Genomic DNA, 15673 nt, shown 5'->3' on the forward strand with positions numbered 1-15673 from the left:
GTAAGTATTGAATTACCTGCTGATGAATACCTCTCTTGAGAATTTTGGATATGGGTGAGAAGATAGATATAGGATGGAAATTGGATGGTTGAAAAGAGTTGCCTACTTTATTGATGGGGGTGATGTGAGATTGCTTCCATATGATAGGTACTTCCGATTCGGATAAAGACCTATTTATAAGGTTACTGATTTGGGTAGTCAATTGAGTTGGCAGACCCTTCAAGGTAGTATGGTGGAAGATTATCAGCTGAGGTGGAGCAGGGTTTTAGTTTTTATAGCAGTTTCTTAATGGTATCACTGGGTATGGGCTTAAATGAGAATGGGGTTCATATGACATTTTGTTGAGTAGGGGGTTAGTAATGACAGGGTTAGAAGTAGTTGATGGTCTACGGTTGGTGTCGGAATAGGTTGAAGGGTAGGGTGTGGTCCAGCATTAGGGGTGTTAGTTAATAGGTCTGGTATTGATTTTATGAAGTGCTTGTTAAAGTTTACGGCTATTTGTGATGGAGGGGTATCAGGTGATAGGTGTGCTCTCTGTTCCAGGATTAAGTAGAGAAGATATGGTGTGCCAACATTTATTGAGGTTGATTTTATGCTGGAGTTGAATCTGGGAATAGTATGACTTCTTATCTCCTATTAGTTTTGTCACTTACAAAAATAAAAAATACACTTAGAATGGCAAGAGCACTGATAAGAGGTGAGATAAACAACCTAAATCCAAAATAAACACTTACAAGCTAGAAAATACACTTCTGCATCTTACATGGCACTTATTCCCATTCTAACTGGTCAAATAGAAGAGAAACCATTATGTATGCAGAATTACACATACCATATTAATTGAATACATATTTGTGGATGGCAGACTAATATTACATTGTGCCATAACTGTATTGCAAAGTAAAGAAAGGATCCTTGGGTATTGGTTGCAAAGAGAGAGAAGTTATAATTATAGGAATATGTAATAAGAAAGGAGTGTGGAGAAGCTAGAGGCTAAGAAGATAGAGAGATGTGGATAATTAAGGTAGTAGCACAGAGGAAGAATGTAGAGATGTTTATTCACACAGTTTGTGCCATCAGTTTGATCTATGGAGTCTACTTTAGATGGGAGGAAACATTACTGCATGTTGTTTGAGTATATTTTGTAAGGTTATCGTTTGTCTGGATTACAAGGACATTTGTAGGGTTATTTTAGTTAGACAGTTTGCATCTAAAAGCATTGTAATTAGTAGCTTGCCTTGTGGAAGGATGTTCATTTGGCAGGAACAATTTTATTAAAATTTCTTCCACTGAGGGTCAGATTGAATGGGGGCTTAAATAGTCTAAGGGATTATTGTATTCATAGCATGTATTGTATGACTGTATTGCCCCTCTCTTGGCCCTAAACTGCAAGTAGTGTTAATAGAGGATTTTGAAGGTGAAGCTGAATAAGACGAGAGTAGATCTACCTCTAATGGGTATGCAGCTGGCATTTGGGAGTAAGATATAATGATGTTCTTAGTGAGAGGCGAAAGTTATAAATCTGCATATTGAATTGGTAGTGGTTTGTGTTAGGTTGGTGTTTTAAAGTGTAAGAAGAGTTGAGGTAGAGAATATTCAAGCTTAGGAGTTGGTATATTCTTAGCTGTTGCTCTTCTGGCTTTTGGGTAAGATGGTGATGTTAGTAGAGAACACTAGGCCTTACCCGTACTTTTGTTTAGCTATCAGAATGTTACAGTGGTGGTGTGCTGTTTGAAAGCTGCTTCTGTGTAATGTTCTGAGGGAAGGGATGGGGTACAAACTAAATTACACAGTCATAGTTCCCTTTTTCTTTATGAATGTGTGCTATAGTTTTCTCCTCCAGAGTCCTTCATTGCAGGTACTTTGGAGTCAACATTGACTTCTTGGCATGTACTAGGCTAGTTGGTTGTTGCAGCTTTACACAGGATAGTTAATGGTTTTGCATGAAACAGCTTAGTCTCTAGCAGCAAAGCACCACAGAAGGACTTCTTTTTCATAGGTTCATACTAGGCTATCTGCCCTAGGGCATTTACAAGCCTAGCCAGAGTGTGTGTGGCTTTCGCCACCCCTTGGGATGAGAATACTACGCCCATTTAGGGTTTAGTTTACTGTGCCTCTGTCTAGTAGTGACACAGAGATGACCCCCGGGGTAAACCTACGATCTCCCATCCACTCGTCAAGATTTCTCTTGAAGAGAGCTGGTGAGGGGCTCTGCCTAACATGGACTGGGATTCTGTTCCAGAGTGTAGGGAGCCTCTGGGTTATGAATCTGTCCCTCCAGCACGTCCTATTTATTTCTGTGTTGAGGTTCAAATCTCTTGCTCTCGTGGCTCTGATGGATTTGGATTTTCTGAGGTGGAGCATGTCCATTAATTCCAGATTGGACATGGCCTTGTACTTGAGGCATAGATCACCTCTGAGTAGGCAGTATGCGACTGAATAGAGCTGGAGTTTCTTCAGCCGGGCAGCATATGACATATGTTTGAGACCCTTTATCCTCTTGGTGAGGAACTTTTGGGGTCTTTCTAACTGCTGCAAGTGTCGGGTAAGATGCATCCCAAATGGGGCATTATACTCAATCATGGGTCTGATAAGAGAAGAGTACAGGGGCACAATGACCTCTCTTGACCTAGATGTGAATCCCTTCATGATAAGGTGGGCAATATAGAAGGTCTTCCTAACCACCTTGGCAATGTGAGTGTCAAATGAGAGGTTACTGTCTACTTGGGTCCCTAGGTCCCTGATTACCTCTTCCGTACTTAATGGATTACCACCTATGTGGTAATTTGTGGGTACCTTGTTTTTCCCAAAGGGTATGACTATACATTTTTTGGCGTTCATTTTAAGGCCATGGCTCTGGCACCAATTATCCGTTTCTGTGAGGCCTTTCTGAAGGATGCTTGTGTCCGCTGGAGTATCAATTATGGCACCCAGTTTGCAGTCATCTGCAAACTTTGTCAGCCACAATCCTCCTATGTTTGCTTGCACCTCGGAAAAATAAATGCCGAACAAGAGGGGTCCCAGGACTGAGCACTGTGGGGCACCGCTTGTGACTGGCTTAGAGTCTGACATGGCTCCAGCAATTCTGACCTTGTGGGTTCTGTCCTTGAGCCAGTTTGCAACCCATCTTGTGACATATGGGTTTACATTTAAGCTGGTGAGTTTGTCAATGATGCCCGAGTGGGGTATTGTGTCGAAGGCTTTTGCAAGGTCAAGGTAGGCTGTGTGAACTGCCTTACCCTCATCAATGGCCTTAGTGACTGTTTCAAAAAAGTCGACTAGGTTCAAAAGGCAGGATCTGCCTTTGACAAAGCCGAATTTGGTAGGATCCAGTGTCTGTAGGTCCCCAATGTCTTTGTTTATGAGTTCCATAATGATCCTTTCCATAGCTTTGCAGACCAGGCTCATCAAGCTTATGGGGCGGTAATTTCCATGGTCCGTAGAAGTACCTCCTTTGTAGAGTGGGACCACTGTTGCTGTACGCCACTCTTTGGGTACGTATCCTGTAGTAAGGCTAAGATTAAATAGCAGCTTTATGTGCGGGTTTAGTTCCTCTTGGAGTTCATGTAGCACGCAGCCCGGGACACCGTCCGGTCCCATTGATGCTGTGTTTTTAGCTTTGGAGAGAGCGGCTCTCACCTGGGCATCTGAGATGTTAGGGAGGCGACACTCTGCTGGGATAGATATTTCTCCTTTTGGGGGGGAGGGGGCGGAGAAATTTGCACTGAACCTGTCTGCCAGAATGTTGGCAATATCTGTGGGTTCAGTGTATTTTGTGTCATTTTGGACTAACTCTGAGCATATCTGGGAGTTTCCACCCAGGTTTCTAACATAGCTAAAAAGGCCTTGTTGATTGTCTTTTGCGATTTTTCTCTCAAAGTTGGCCTTGAATGATTTTATGAGTGATCAAAGTTTTTTGCTAGTACTGATCAGAGATACCTTCCCTTTTGGGGATTTTGCTCTGTCATGTAGTAGCTTCCTCCTCCTGTTGTAAAGTTTGTTAATGGCTGGAGTCCACCAGACAGGACACCTGCCTTTGTGGGAATGGGTCTTGGTTTTATTAGGGATTGCATGATCCATGCATTCTTGAAGGTGTCCCTAGAAGGCATTTATGAAGGATTCAGTAGTGTGGGTTGTGGTTTCCACTGGCCCAGGGGCCTTGAAGGATACCACTTCAGTCTTAAGAAGTGTGAAGTCGGCTTTTGAGAAATTCTTCACTGTGGTCTTCTGTGCAGGGGGTGGGGGTGGGATGTAGATTTCCAGTGAGATTAATTTATGGTCTGATCTCACCAATGAGGGGTATACTTCCGGTGTGGAGCATTTTGTCCCCATGTTTGTGCTGATCAGGTCTAGTATATTATCTCCTCTTGTGGGAGTGGTGACTAGTTGTTCCATCGCATTTGAGTTTATGAATTCTAGGAACCTTTGGGCTAGGGTGTTTTGCTTGAGTAATGTTCCCAGTCTATGTTTGGGTAGTTGAAGCCTCCCAATATGATGGTATTTGGAGAGACATTCATTCTCTCGAGTGTCTTCAGAAAGGCTGAGTGGGGTTCCTGAGTTTGAGAGGGTGGTCTTGTAGCATGCTACAAAACTGTAGGGCAGTTTTGCCTATGGTTAGTTGCACCTGGATGGTCTCCGATGCTTTGTGCGTTGCCACTAACCTGGAGGTGTGGGTATCTTTGATGAATATGGATACTCCCCCTCCTTTTGTGGTTCGGTCCAGGTTTTGGGGCCGGAAAGCATGATATGAGGTATAACCTGGTAGTGCTGGGGTGCTCTCAGGAGCCTTGAACCAGGTTTTAGTCACTGCACAGACATCGATGTTCTCCATACTGAGGAGGGCTTCGAGAGCGTGCATCTTGAGGTTTAGACTTCTGGCATTGAGCAGCATTACCCTTAGTTTTTTTTCACTTGTGTTTTCTAGGGAGGTGGGTTTGTCTTTTGAGCCTTGCCTAAAAAAGGCACTATGGGGGTGGCAAGAGCCTTGGCCAATATCCGGAAGCCCAGGGGTGACAGGTGCAAGCTGTCCCTTGCGAAGCAGCGTGGCTTGTCAAGCATGTCATCCCAAGCGGACAGATATTGGATCCCCTTAGAATGATACCAGTAATTAAGCCAATTGTTAAAGCTGATCATTTTGTCTCTGTACTGTGGCATCATTCTTGGTGAGGGTAAGATGCTGCTCAGGGTCAGGGTCATACCGGCCTGGGCTACATAATCAGAGAGCTCCTCTATGTCTCTTTTCATGTAGTCTAGGGAGGTACGTCTCAGGTCATTCACACCGGCATGGACAATGACTGAGTCATATTTGTACTTGCTTTGGAGTGACCTGAGTGCTTGTGTTATGTGGCGGATTCTAGCACCCGACAGGCAGCTTACTGTAACCCTGTCCTTGTTCAGTCTGGTAAGCGGGACGTCAGTGTGTCTGACTATGGAGTCACCTATTACAAGTGTATCTGGCATGTTGTTTAGCCTTAAGGGCTGTGACTGTTTAGCACACTGACTTTGTGAACTATGTGTTGCATGTGCTATGTCTTCAGGTAGTGGTCACTTGGGTGTCTGCTTTGGAGGCCTCTGTTTTGGTAGATTTTTAATTAGAGCCTCCAAGTATGTTTTTGTGTGTTTATGTGTTTGGTTTGCAGTTGTGATAGGTCTATGCGAGACTGGGATTGTGGTGTGTGTGGTTACCTACTCCTCCTGACTGGTTTTGCCAGTACTGAGTTGAGAGAACTCAGCCTCCAGTTTGGCTATATAGTTGCATCTCTCACATATATTTGTATTTGTTGGGAGGAGGGAGAGGGTTGTCTGTGTACATGAGGCAGTTGTAACATTGCCTCAAGATTCCCAGATTCACCAGCTGAACAGGAGAGGACGCCAGCAACTGACCCTTCGACATGCTAGAATAGTGTATAGGATTGCTGTGTAACTGAGTCAGAAAGGACCTTCAGGGAAATGGGTACTCAAGGGGATTTAGGTGAATGAAGTACTTCCTTTTTGTTTGAGTGCTTTATCTGTATAAAAATGCTTTAGGAGCAAGTGCTGGGCTTTTCAGATAGAGAATAGACTGTTTAGATTGCAAGTAGAGCAGTTTTTGTACTTGTCTTTACATTTCTTCCCTGTCTTTCCTGTAAATTAAATTCATCAACTTGTTTTCAGTGAAATAAATTCAGCTGTAGTATGATGGATTTTTGTATTTGCATAGTCATCCCGTTTGGGAAAAACAAAACACCCATGAATTACCACATAGGTGGCAGCCCCCTTAATACAGAAGAGGTAATAAGAGATCCGGGGACCCAGGTAGATAGTACTCTCTCCTTTAACAATCATATTGCCAAAGTAGTTAGAAAATCCTTCTATGTAGCCCATCTAATTACTAAAAAGGGTTTGCATCTAGAAATAGAGGTTGTAGTGCCCCTCTACTCGTCACTCATCAGACCCATCATAGAGTACAATGCCCCATTTAGGATGTACATCACAAGACACTTCCAACAGCTGGAAAGACCACAAAAGTACCTCACCAAGAGGATTACTGGCCACAAACATATGTCCTATGCAGCCCGCCTGGAAAAACTCCAGCTGTACTCAGTCACATATCGCTTACTCAGAGGTGATCTCTGCCTGACTTACAAAGCCATGTCCAACTCAGAATTGATGGACATGCTCCACCTAAAGAAATCCAAGTCACTGCGAGCCACTCACTCTAGTGAGCTAAACCTCATCACAACAATAAATAGAACATGCTGGAGGGATAGATTCCTGTCACAGAGACTCCCCATGCTTTGGAACAAAATTCCTAACTACATTAGGCAGAGCCCCTCACTAACACTTCTTCAAGAGAAATCTTGACAAGTGGATGGGTAACAGAAAATACACCCCTGGGATCACTTCATTGGCTCTTCTTGACAGAGGCTCAGTTAATTAATCAATGGGGCAGCGAAAGCTGACACACTCTGGCTAGGCTTATAAATGCCCTCGGGCAGATAGACTAGTACCTACCTATGAACCTATTCCTAGTACATCAGTTTTGGATGCAAGCTGGGAGTTGACCATGAATACTTAGAAAACAGTAACTAGCTTGGGTAGTTTTCAGCCATTTGAATTTACTACCATTATAAATTGCGTACTTTAAAGATAACCATGTTTTTAGTAATAAAAGATTCAGTGTATAACTCTGTATATTTTCCCCAAGTCAGTTACCCATGAGAAAAGTAATATTAGGTAGTGATGAACATTTAATTCACATTTGAGATATGAAATTAAGAAAATCAACTGTCACCTTGAGCATTGCAGAAGTGGCTTTTGGGGATAATGAAGAGTACCGTGTGACATGCACTAACAAATCTGCAGTTAAGTAAGGTCTAGTGTTCTCCATTTCTGCCAGGGTGGTTAGAAATAAAACATATTGCTTTAAGCTGGATAGTAACTATTTAGTGACATTTTTACATGTGATTCGTTTGGGAAAGAGTGGGATCCAGTATTAGGCCTAAATATTTATATTGTTAGAAAGTATTAAATCAAAATTGAGACAGCATAATGACACAGCAGTTACCTTTGCTGCCTCTGTTACTAGTTCTCTCTTTTTGTCCTTAGCCATAGTGCTCTATCTTTAGAGAGTGCATGCCAGCCTCATGTTTGTGAGAGTTTTCACCTGACTGTTCAGTTTCTTCCCAAATACAAAACGTGCTGTATGGCAAGTTGGTAGACCTCATAAATTGCCTATGGGTGTACATGCGTGTGTGTGTATAGGTACACATACTAATGCACTGGACTAACATCTCATCCAGAAATGATTCTCTGCCTTGCCCCCATTATGTACTAGATTAGGCTACAGCTCATGTGTGACCCTAAGTAAAGTAGGTGTAGCTGAATAAATGAATGAATGAATTAAATCAACATATAGTGCCTATAACTAAGACACACAGTCAGACCTTTATATTTTGTGTTAGTGTAGTAATGGAATTTCTGTGTGTTTGGGCTGTTGTCTATAGTATGTCAAATTTTGATTGACATAGGTTATTTACCTTTTGCATTGGGCTGTACCCTACCAGATAAAGTGATATTCATGATCTCTTATAATTTTAGCTTACTTCATTGTAGCAGATATTTGTCGGAGTTGTGTTGCTTTGTGTGACATTAACTAGTGTTAAAGATTAACGTGTGCTTTTTTTTGGATGTAGACTTCCATATTACATTTCCTTGCATATAAAGTACTGAAATGGTTCATAATTTGGTGGCCTTAGATAAATTGTAGGAGTTCTAGCATCCTTTTTGATTCGGTTATACTGTTCATGATCATCTCTGAACTGATAATGGCTTTATCTGAAGAAGTGATCAAACTGGCATTAAAAAAAATAGTTTATGCATGTTTCTTAAAATGTTTTATGCAGGAATATTTCCTCAAGATGATTTTCCTGAAGAGGTTTCTACCGATGAAGAAGAAGACTTTGAATTCAGTAGAAAGAGGAAAAAACGAAAACTGATACGAGAAGATAGAGAACAAAGTAAAGGTGGGTGTTTAAATGTGTTTTGTTCATACTTACTGGGTAGTCCCATTAGGTTACTGTTATAGATATCCCATTAAAAAATTAAGATGGGGTAAGAAAGTAGGAAATAATGTTGCTTAAACAACAAAGCAGGTTCAGCAAGATCTAGCATAAAGTCTTTTTTGATATTAGTCTGATAAAATAGAGTTAAAGTTTGACATATGTATGTAACTTTTGTTTTCCTTTCATCTAATAATTGCTTTCATTTATTTACTTTTTTCGTAGCAATTGTAGATCCACTTATTTAAGACTTGCTAAAATTTAGGTTGTTCCAGTCATGGTGGTTGCAAGTTTCACAGTCAGCTGCCGAAACACATTAGTGTTTTAGGACGGCTGCTTATCTTATGTAAAGGTAGTTTTCACTCACTTTTCCATTGTTTGTATCAGAACTTTCTCAGTCTTTACAAAATATGAGATTTTATTTTGTCGTAGTTTGGCTTTAAGTGAATTAAAAATGTATGGCATTATTACAGTTGCACTTTGCTTCTGTAAATGTATCCAGTGATATGGTAACATCTATAATCATACAAATCCTCTTATTTTGCCAATTTTGTAAGGGGATAGTATCATTAATTAAAATGTGTTCCTGATTTCGAGGTTGTTTTCCACTGATTGTTTTTTAGATTGGTCCCTGACTCTAAATAAAAAAAAAAAAAAAAGTTAATAGCTATTGGAATGTGCACCTATTATGATTTTATTTCTTGATATTGTCACAGGAATGAAATATTTATGAGCACTTCTTGCTGAAACTGTTAGCATCATACAAAATGTATGCCTCATTTAGGGAGCTGGAAACATCAATGTAATGGACAAAAAATATTATTTGATGTGTCTTGCTTTCAGAAATGAAATGGAATAGTAGTTCAGAAAAGACCTGCCGTTTTTGACCAAAGCTGGTAAGGGGTAGCTGCACTGATGCTAGCAACTGTAAGCTAGCCATATAAACTGGTCTGATGTTATCGGTGTCACTATTCCTCACTCTTGGGTGTAGGATCCGACATCGGATCAAAGCCTGCAGCTTTACAGACTGCTTCTAGGCTCAAGCTCCTCCCACTCCCATGATCCCTTGCTGCCTTCTAATCCCTCAGATCTCATTTACCACTCTCCGCATCAGACGTGATTTCTACTCTCCAGTGGGGATAAGTGCTTTAAAATTCCATCTTTTGGCTAAATTCTCAGCTTTTAGTTAAATTGTAGTTTTCTTGTAGCTTGTTTGTCCTTCCGGATGGTTCATCTTATCCCTCTCATCCCGTTTTTTTTTTTGGCTTTGCGGTTGTTGTAATTTTGGTGCCATCTTTCTTCATTGCTTCTAGATTAGTAGTGCATTCTTAATTGTTTATTCCATTAGTGGTCTTTTCCGGTTTGCTGCCCCCCCCCCCCGGTCTACGATTTTAGAGTGTCCCTTTGGTTTTGGTGCTTGGTTTGCGCTTCAGTCATGTTGGACAAACCAGTTGGCTTTAAAAGGTGCTCCTTGTGTGGTCGAAAGATGCCCATATATGACTCAAGCGAGGAGTGGCTTTGTTGTCTGGGCGGCGATCATCTGGAGGATGAATACAACATTTGTGCTGCATTCAACCCTAGGGCTTTGGTCGCATGCCAAAATGAGCTTTTATTGAAAGGTTTGGCCCAAGGTAGGCCCTCTGACCATAAGAGGGAGGCCACTCTCTTCCAGGGTCATCTTCCTCTAAGAAGAGCAGGCTGTAGGATCCCTGTTCCTGGGATCTGACCCTAGACTCAGCTCCCTCAGGTCTGACTTCCTTGGATCCTAGGTCCTGCGTCTCCCCATCTAGATCCAGAGCTTCTGCTCCAAGACCCTCGGATCCTAAGTCTCTGGAATCTACTCCCGGATCAAGGTCTTCGGATCCGGCCAGATCAGGACCAGCCACAGATCTGGCTTCCTTGGATCCGAGTCATGTGGGATCCAAGTCTTCAAATCCTCATTTGTTCTTGGATCCAAGACATTCAGATCCAGGATCAGTGTCAGATCCCACTATTATTATAGAGGACTCCCCATCGGGTTGTGGCTTGGGGAGGTTCCCTTCTACTTCCAAGCACAGGAATCGATCTCCAGACAGGCATGGGGAGGTACTTTGGGTCCAGACACCCATCCCCCAGCTAGGTCTTCCACCTCTTCCACGTCCTGCAGGAGTTTGCTCCCCACCATTATGGACAGGATGATGAGGTCCTTTCTCAAGGCTCAGATTGAGTTTGGGGCTTCTTGCGTTTCCTGCCCATCTTGCCAGGGGTCCATCTCCTATCCCTTTGCTGGCTTCTCCCTGTCCAGTTCAGATGGTTTCAGAGTTTCAGGTCCTGGGATGCATCATGGAGGAGACTGGGATTCCTAGATGTCATTCTGTATCTACCCTGTCTATGTCCCTGACTTCCTCTGCTCGGCCTCCCCATGGGCAGGTGGAGTCCTAGGTCTGACCTGTCACCTCGAAGTCCTTGGGTGGGGGGCTCCGGCCCTGTTTTTTCAGACTAGTCCCTTCCCCTTGGTGTTTCATCCCTCAACAGCTTGGAGATGGTACTGTCCAGAGGCAGGGAGGCACTGGTATGCTCTAGTCCCTCTTCTCAGGTGGACTTGCCTGCCAGGAGTGCAGATGGGGCAACATCCAACCCTTCGGCCTTCCAGGTTGCAGAGAGGACTTTTTCCTCCATTAGAGCTTACTCCCTGGCTTTCTAGGGGACCATCCCAGCCCCCTAGAGCAGACTGTTCTTATCCTGTTCCCGGTCAGCCCTCTCGAACTAGCCTTCAGGTGGGAGTCACCCCATTGGGGTCCCCCTCTCTTCCGAGTCCTTCCCTGAACCCCTCCTGGAGGAGGTGCCTCAGAAGAGATTGTGCAAGAGGAGGCACATAGACTCCCCTGTGGAGTCTCTCACTGAGAATATGGACCTTGATGACGTGGACGGGTCCTCCAGATCTCCGCCTGAGGGTGTCTCCTTTGGGGACATCTTAGAAATCCTCAAGCTTAAGGGTGGATAGTCTTCCCTGCCCCCCCCCATCCTCTGAGGAGTCTGTGTTCCTGAAGGCTTTCAGTACGGGACCATCTACCACCTGGGTTTCCCCCCTGCTGACAAAACTCATTGACCTTAATCGCCATCAGGGCTTAGAAGGAGCCAGGTACTGTGAAGCCAGTATCAAAGTGCACCAACAAATTTCATGCAGAAGATACCTCAGATTCAAGGCTGGCTTAATGCATTACCAATTTTCTGCACTGCCCTTTGGCTTATCTACTGCGCCCAGGGACGTGCCTGGCACCAGTAATTGCATTTTGCAGACTTGGACGACTGTCTCATTCAAGCAGAGAACAATGACACTCTTCTACAACACCTGGCATTTGTGAAAAGGCTTCTAACATGCCTAGGGTACACAATAAACGAAAATAAATCACAACTGGTACCCTCTCAAAAGATAACATTCCTGGGTGCAAGCTTGAATACAACTGCCCAGATGGCTTACCTCACGCCAGACGAACAAAGGCAATTGACTACTTACTTCAAACTGATGGCAACAAAAACCCAGTCTTCTGCAAAACAAATTCTGCAGGCTCTGGGCTTCATGCCATTCTGCATCCTACTAATTCCATATGCAAGACTGCATATGAGGAAACTACAATGGTACCTAAAAAGTTTATGGAGTCAACATTCACACAGTGTGGAAACAATGATTCCTCTCATCCTCTGCCTGCAACAGGAGTTTCTATGGTGGGCAAAGGCCTGTCACCAAAACATGGGACGGCCCTTCACTCTACCCCCTGCCATCCAAACCTTAACAACAGACGCATCAGATTATGCCTGGGGGGCCCACATGGCAGGAAGATGCATTCAGGGCATATGGGCACCAAATCAAATGCATCTACTTATCAACCAGAAAGAGATGCTAGCTATTCAAAATGCCCTAACAGCCTTCAAGGACTTTCTTCATCCAGGGCAACTACTGATAAAGACGTACAACACCACAGTCATGTGGTATATAAACAAGCAAGGGGGCACACACTCATACCCCCTTTGCAGATTAGCCATGGCACTCTGGGGCACAGCTGTGACCTACCAAATAAATCTTCAAGCTCAATTCCTGCCAGGAAAACAAAACACTCTGGCAGATGATTTAAGCAGAAACCTTATGGATCCTCATGATTGGAAACTAAATCCACAAGTCTTCAGCATGATAGCAAAGAAATGGGGGAGCCCAGACATAGACCTAATTGCTTCTCCTCAAAATTATCAACTGAAAAGATTCTGCACAAGGACTTATTACAGACAAGCATGGAAAGTGGACGCCCTATCCTTCAGTTGGAAAAAAACTATCAGTTTATGCCTTTCCTCCTATGCCTCTTCCTACCCAAGGTCCTCCTAAAAGTCAGACAAGAGAAGCCAGAGATGATATTAATTGTCTCGGACTGGCCCGCCAATACTGGTACCCAGTCCTAAGGAACTTGTCTCAAAACCCAGCTTGGATCTTGCCTCAAAAACCACAACTACTGTCCCAGCAAAACAATCAAATCATGCACAATCAACTACAGACTCTGAACCTGGCGGCATGGTTAATCCTATAATCATACAGACAACACCTCTCAGTAAAGCTGTGATGGATGTCATTTTGAAAGGCAGAAGGGCTAGTACTAGAAAATCTTATGCTGACAAATAGAAGAGATTCTGTGCTTGGAATCAAGCACAAGGAACTGATACAGCAGAACCGCATATTCCTCAGATATTACAATACTTAACTGAGAAGCTTGACAAAGGCCTATCTTTTTCATCAATCAAAATCCATGCCTGTGCCATTTCGGTTCATTACAATACAGAGCCACCAATCTTTTCTCATCCTTTACTAAAGCAGTATCTTAGAGGAGCCAAAAATTTAAGGCCTCCTAGAAGATCACCATTACCTGCATGGGACCTCAATTATGTGTTGGAAAAGCTCACCCTGCCTCCATTTGAACCAGCTGCTACCACTGATATAACGTTCTTGTCATGGAAGATAGCTCTGCTACTAGCAATTACTTCAGCAAGAAGAGTTTCAGAGCTACAGGCCCTCATGGCTGTAGAGCCTTTTATCATATTTTATCCAGACAGGGGTGTCTCTGAGGATAAATCCTACCTTTATGCCTAAGGTCGTTTCCAGTGTGGCTCTTAACCAAACAATTCATCTGCCAACTTTTTATCCAAATCCGCAGAACAAAGGGGAGAGAATTCTGCATTCCTTGGACGTACACAGACAGCTAAGATTCTACTTGAGCAGGACTAAAGCTCTAAGAAAAACTGAGCAATTACTAGTGTCATATGCTGCAGGATCAGAAGGAAAGGCTATTTCAAAGCAGACAGTTTCAAAGTAGATAAGCCATTGCATCCGTTTCTGCTACTTACACCACGGCAAACCTGTGCTCAAGGGCATTAGGTCTCAAACCACCAGGGCTGCAGCTACTTCAGCAGCCTTTCTCAGAGAAGTACCAACCTAGGACATTCTAGAGGCTGCTACTTGGAGTTCTGCTCACACCTTTACAAAGCATTACCATTTGCCTCTCTACTCTAAGTCCAGGGCGGGCTTTGCCACTGCAGTGCTGCAGGGCCTTATAGCCTCACCTAATGCTGTTTAGCTCCAGCCTCCCAACCATAGCTTTGGGATTCTACCCAAATGTAATGACTGCAACAGTGAAACACGATGAACATAGTTCAGTTGTGTACACTTACCATAAATGTAGATGTTCGAGTGTATTCGCTGTTGCAGTCCAGGTTACCCTCCCGCCATCCCCCTGTCATTCTACAGTTTATCTTTCCTTCTCTATCTTCTACAACCTATGTGGTGTATTTGCTTGTAGATGAAGGTAAAGTTTATACTGATGCATGTATGTGTGTGTATGTATATATATATATATATATATATATATATATATATATATATATATATATATATGTAGAATATTGCTACCTTTTGTGGGGGCACCTGACATCGGGGGCAAAAAAAACCTAAAGAAAATGGCGTCAGCTGCATGTTTTATACTCCTGACATCATGGAAGAGGAGACAGCAACCAATGCAGGACCCAAGACTTTGGAATTCAGGCCGATTGAGGGCAACCTGCCGGCAGATTACCCAAATGTAATGACTGCAACAGTAAATACACTTGAACATCTACATTTATGGTAAGTGTACACAACTGTACTTTGTGTACTGCCAGCTATGTGGTAATTCATGGGTACATGGTTTTTCCCAAAGGGGATAACTGTACATTTCTTGGCATTAAGCTTGAGCCCAAGGCTCTGGCACCAAGCATCTGTTTCTGTAAGGCCCTTTTGTAGAATATCCACATCATTTGGGGATTTAACTTTGTTAGCCAGAGTCTCTTAGTGTTGGCCTGTACTTCAGAGAAGTAGATGCCAAACAAGAGCGGTCCCAGGACTGAACCCTGAGGTACTCCACTTGTCTAGAGCTAGATTTGGAGTCGGCTACTTTTACAGTCTGGGTTCTGTCAGTAAGCCAGTTGGCAACCCATCGAGTGACGTAGGGATTTATGCCCGGCTTAGTAAGTTTATCTATGATTCCAGTGTGGGGGATGGTGTCGAAGGCCTTGGCGAGGTCCAAATAGGCTGTGTGGACCTCCTTACCCTCGTCCACAGCTCTGGAGACTGATTCGAAGAAGTCAGTCAGGTTCAGGAGACAAGATCGGCCCCTTCACGAACCCAAACTGATTAATCTGTTTTACTTCCATGGCTACGTCAGCAGCCTATCTGGCCCGAAATTCCTTAGATGAGATTTGTGTGGCAGCCACCTGGTCTACACCTCACATTTTCGATACTCATTATGAACTCAACATTGTCTGCAGGAGCAGGTCTTCTTTTGGCTCCAGAGTTCTTCGGCATGTCCTTCCTTGGGCCCACCCAGGATTTATGGTAGCTGGGCACTGTGACCCAAGAGTGAGGAATAGTAACATGGATAACATTAGTTACCATAATGTGGCATCTGTGTTATCCTTTGTCACTATTCATCACTATCCCTTTCTCCTTCCCCTGTCCTGTGGGACTAGAGGAAGTGGAGATGTCTTATCTGATGGTCATGGTCTTTCTTAGCTGCTTTCTAGCTTTTTGGCAAACTCGATCTGAGGGATTAGAGGGCAGCAAGGGATCATGGGAGTGG

At 43.4% G+C, this 15673-nt stretch overlaps 1 protein-coding gene across 1 annotated transcript in view; it reads left to right on the forward strand.

Moving 5' to 3' along the window:
• The window catches only part of RRP1B (ribosomal RNA processing 1B), a 1940580-nt gene that overhangs the window by 1493968 nt on the left and 430939 nt on the right, over positions 1-15673 (forward strand). Inside the window, exon 12 of the mRNA XM_044071827.1 lies at positions 8385-8504. Coding sequence (XP_043927762.1) covers positions 8385-8504 — 120 coding nt within the window. The remainder of the gene's footprint in view (positions 1-8384; positions 8505-15673) is intronic.

The sequence above is a fragment of the Protopterus annectens genome, chromosome 5.part0, assembly GCF_019279795.1.
Source record: "Protopterus annectens isolate FY-2018-M chromosome 5.part0, PAN1.0, whole genome shotgun sequence".
Lineage (NCBI taxonomy): Eukaryota > Metazoa > Chordata > Ceratodontiformes > Protopteridae > Protopterus > Protopterus annectens.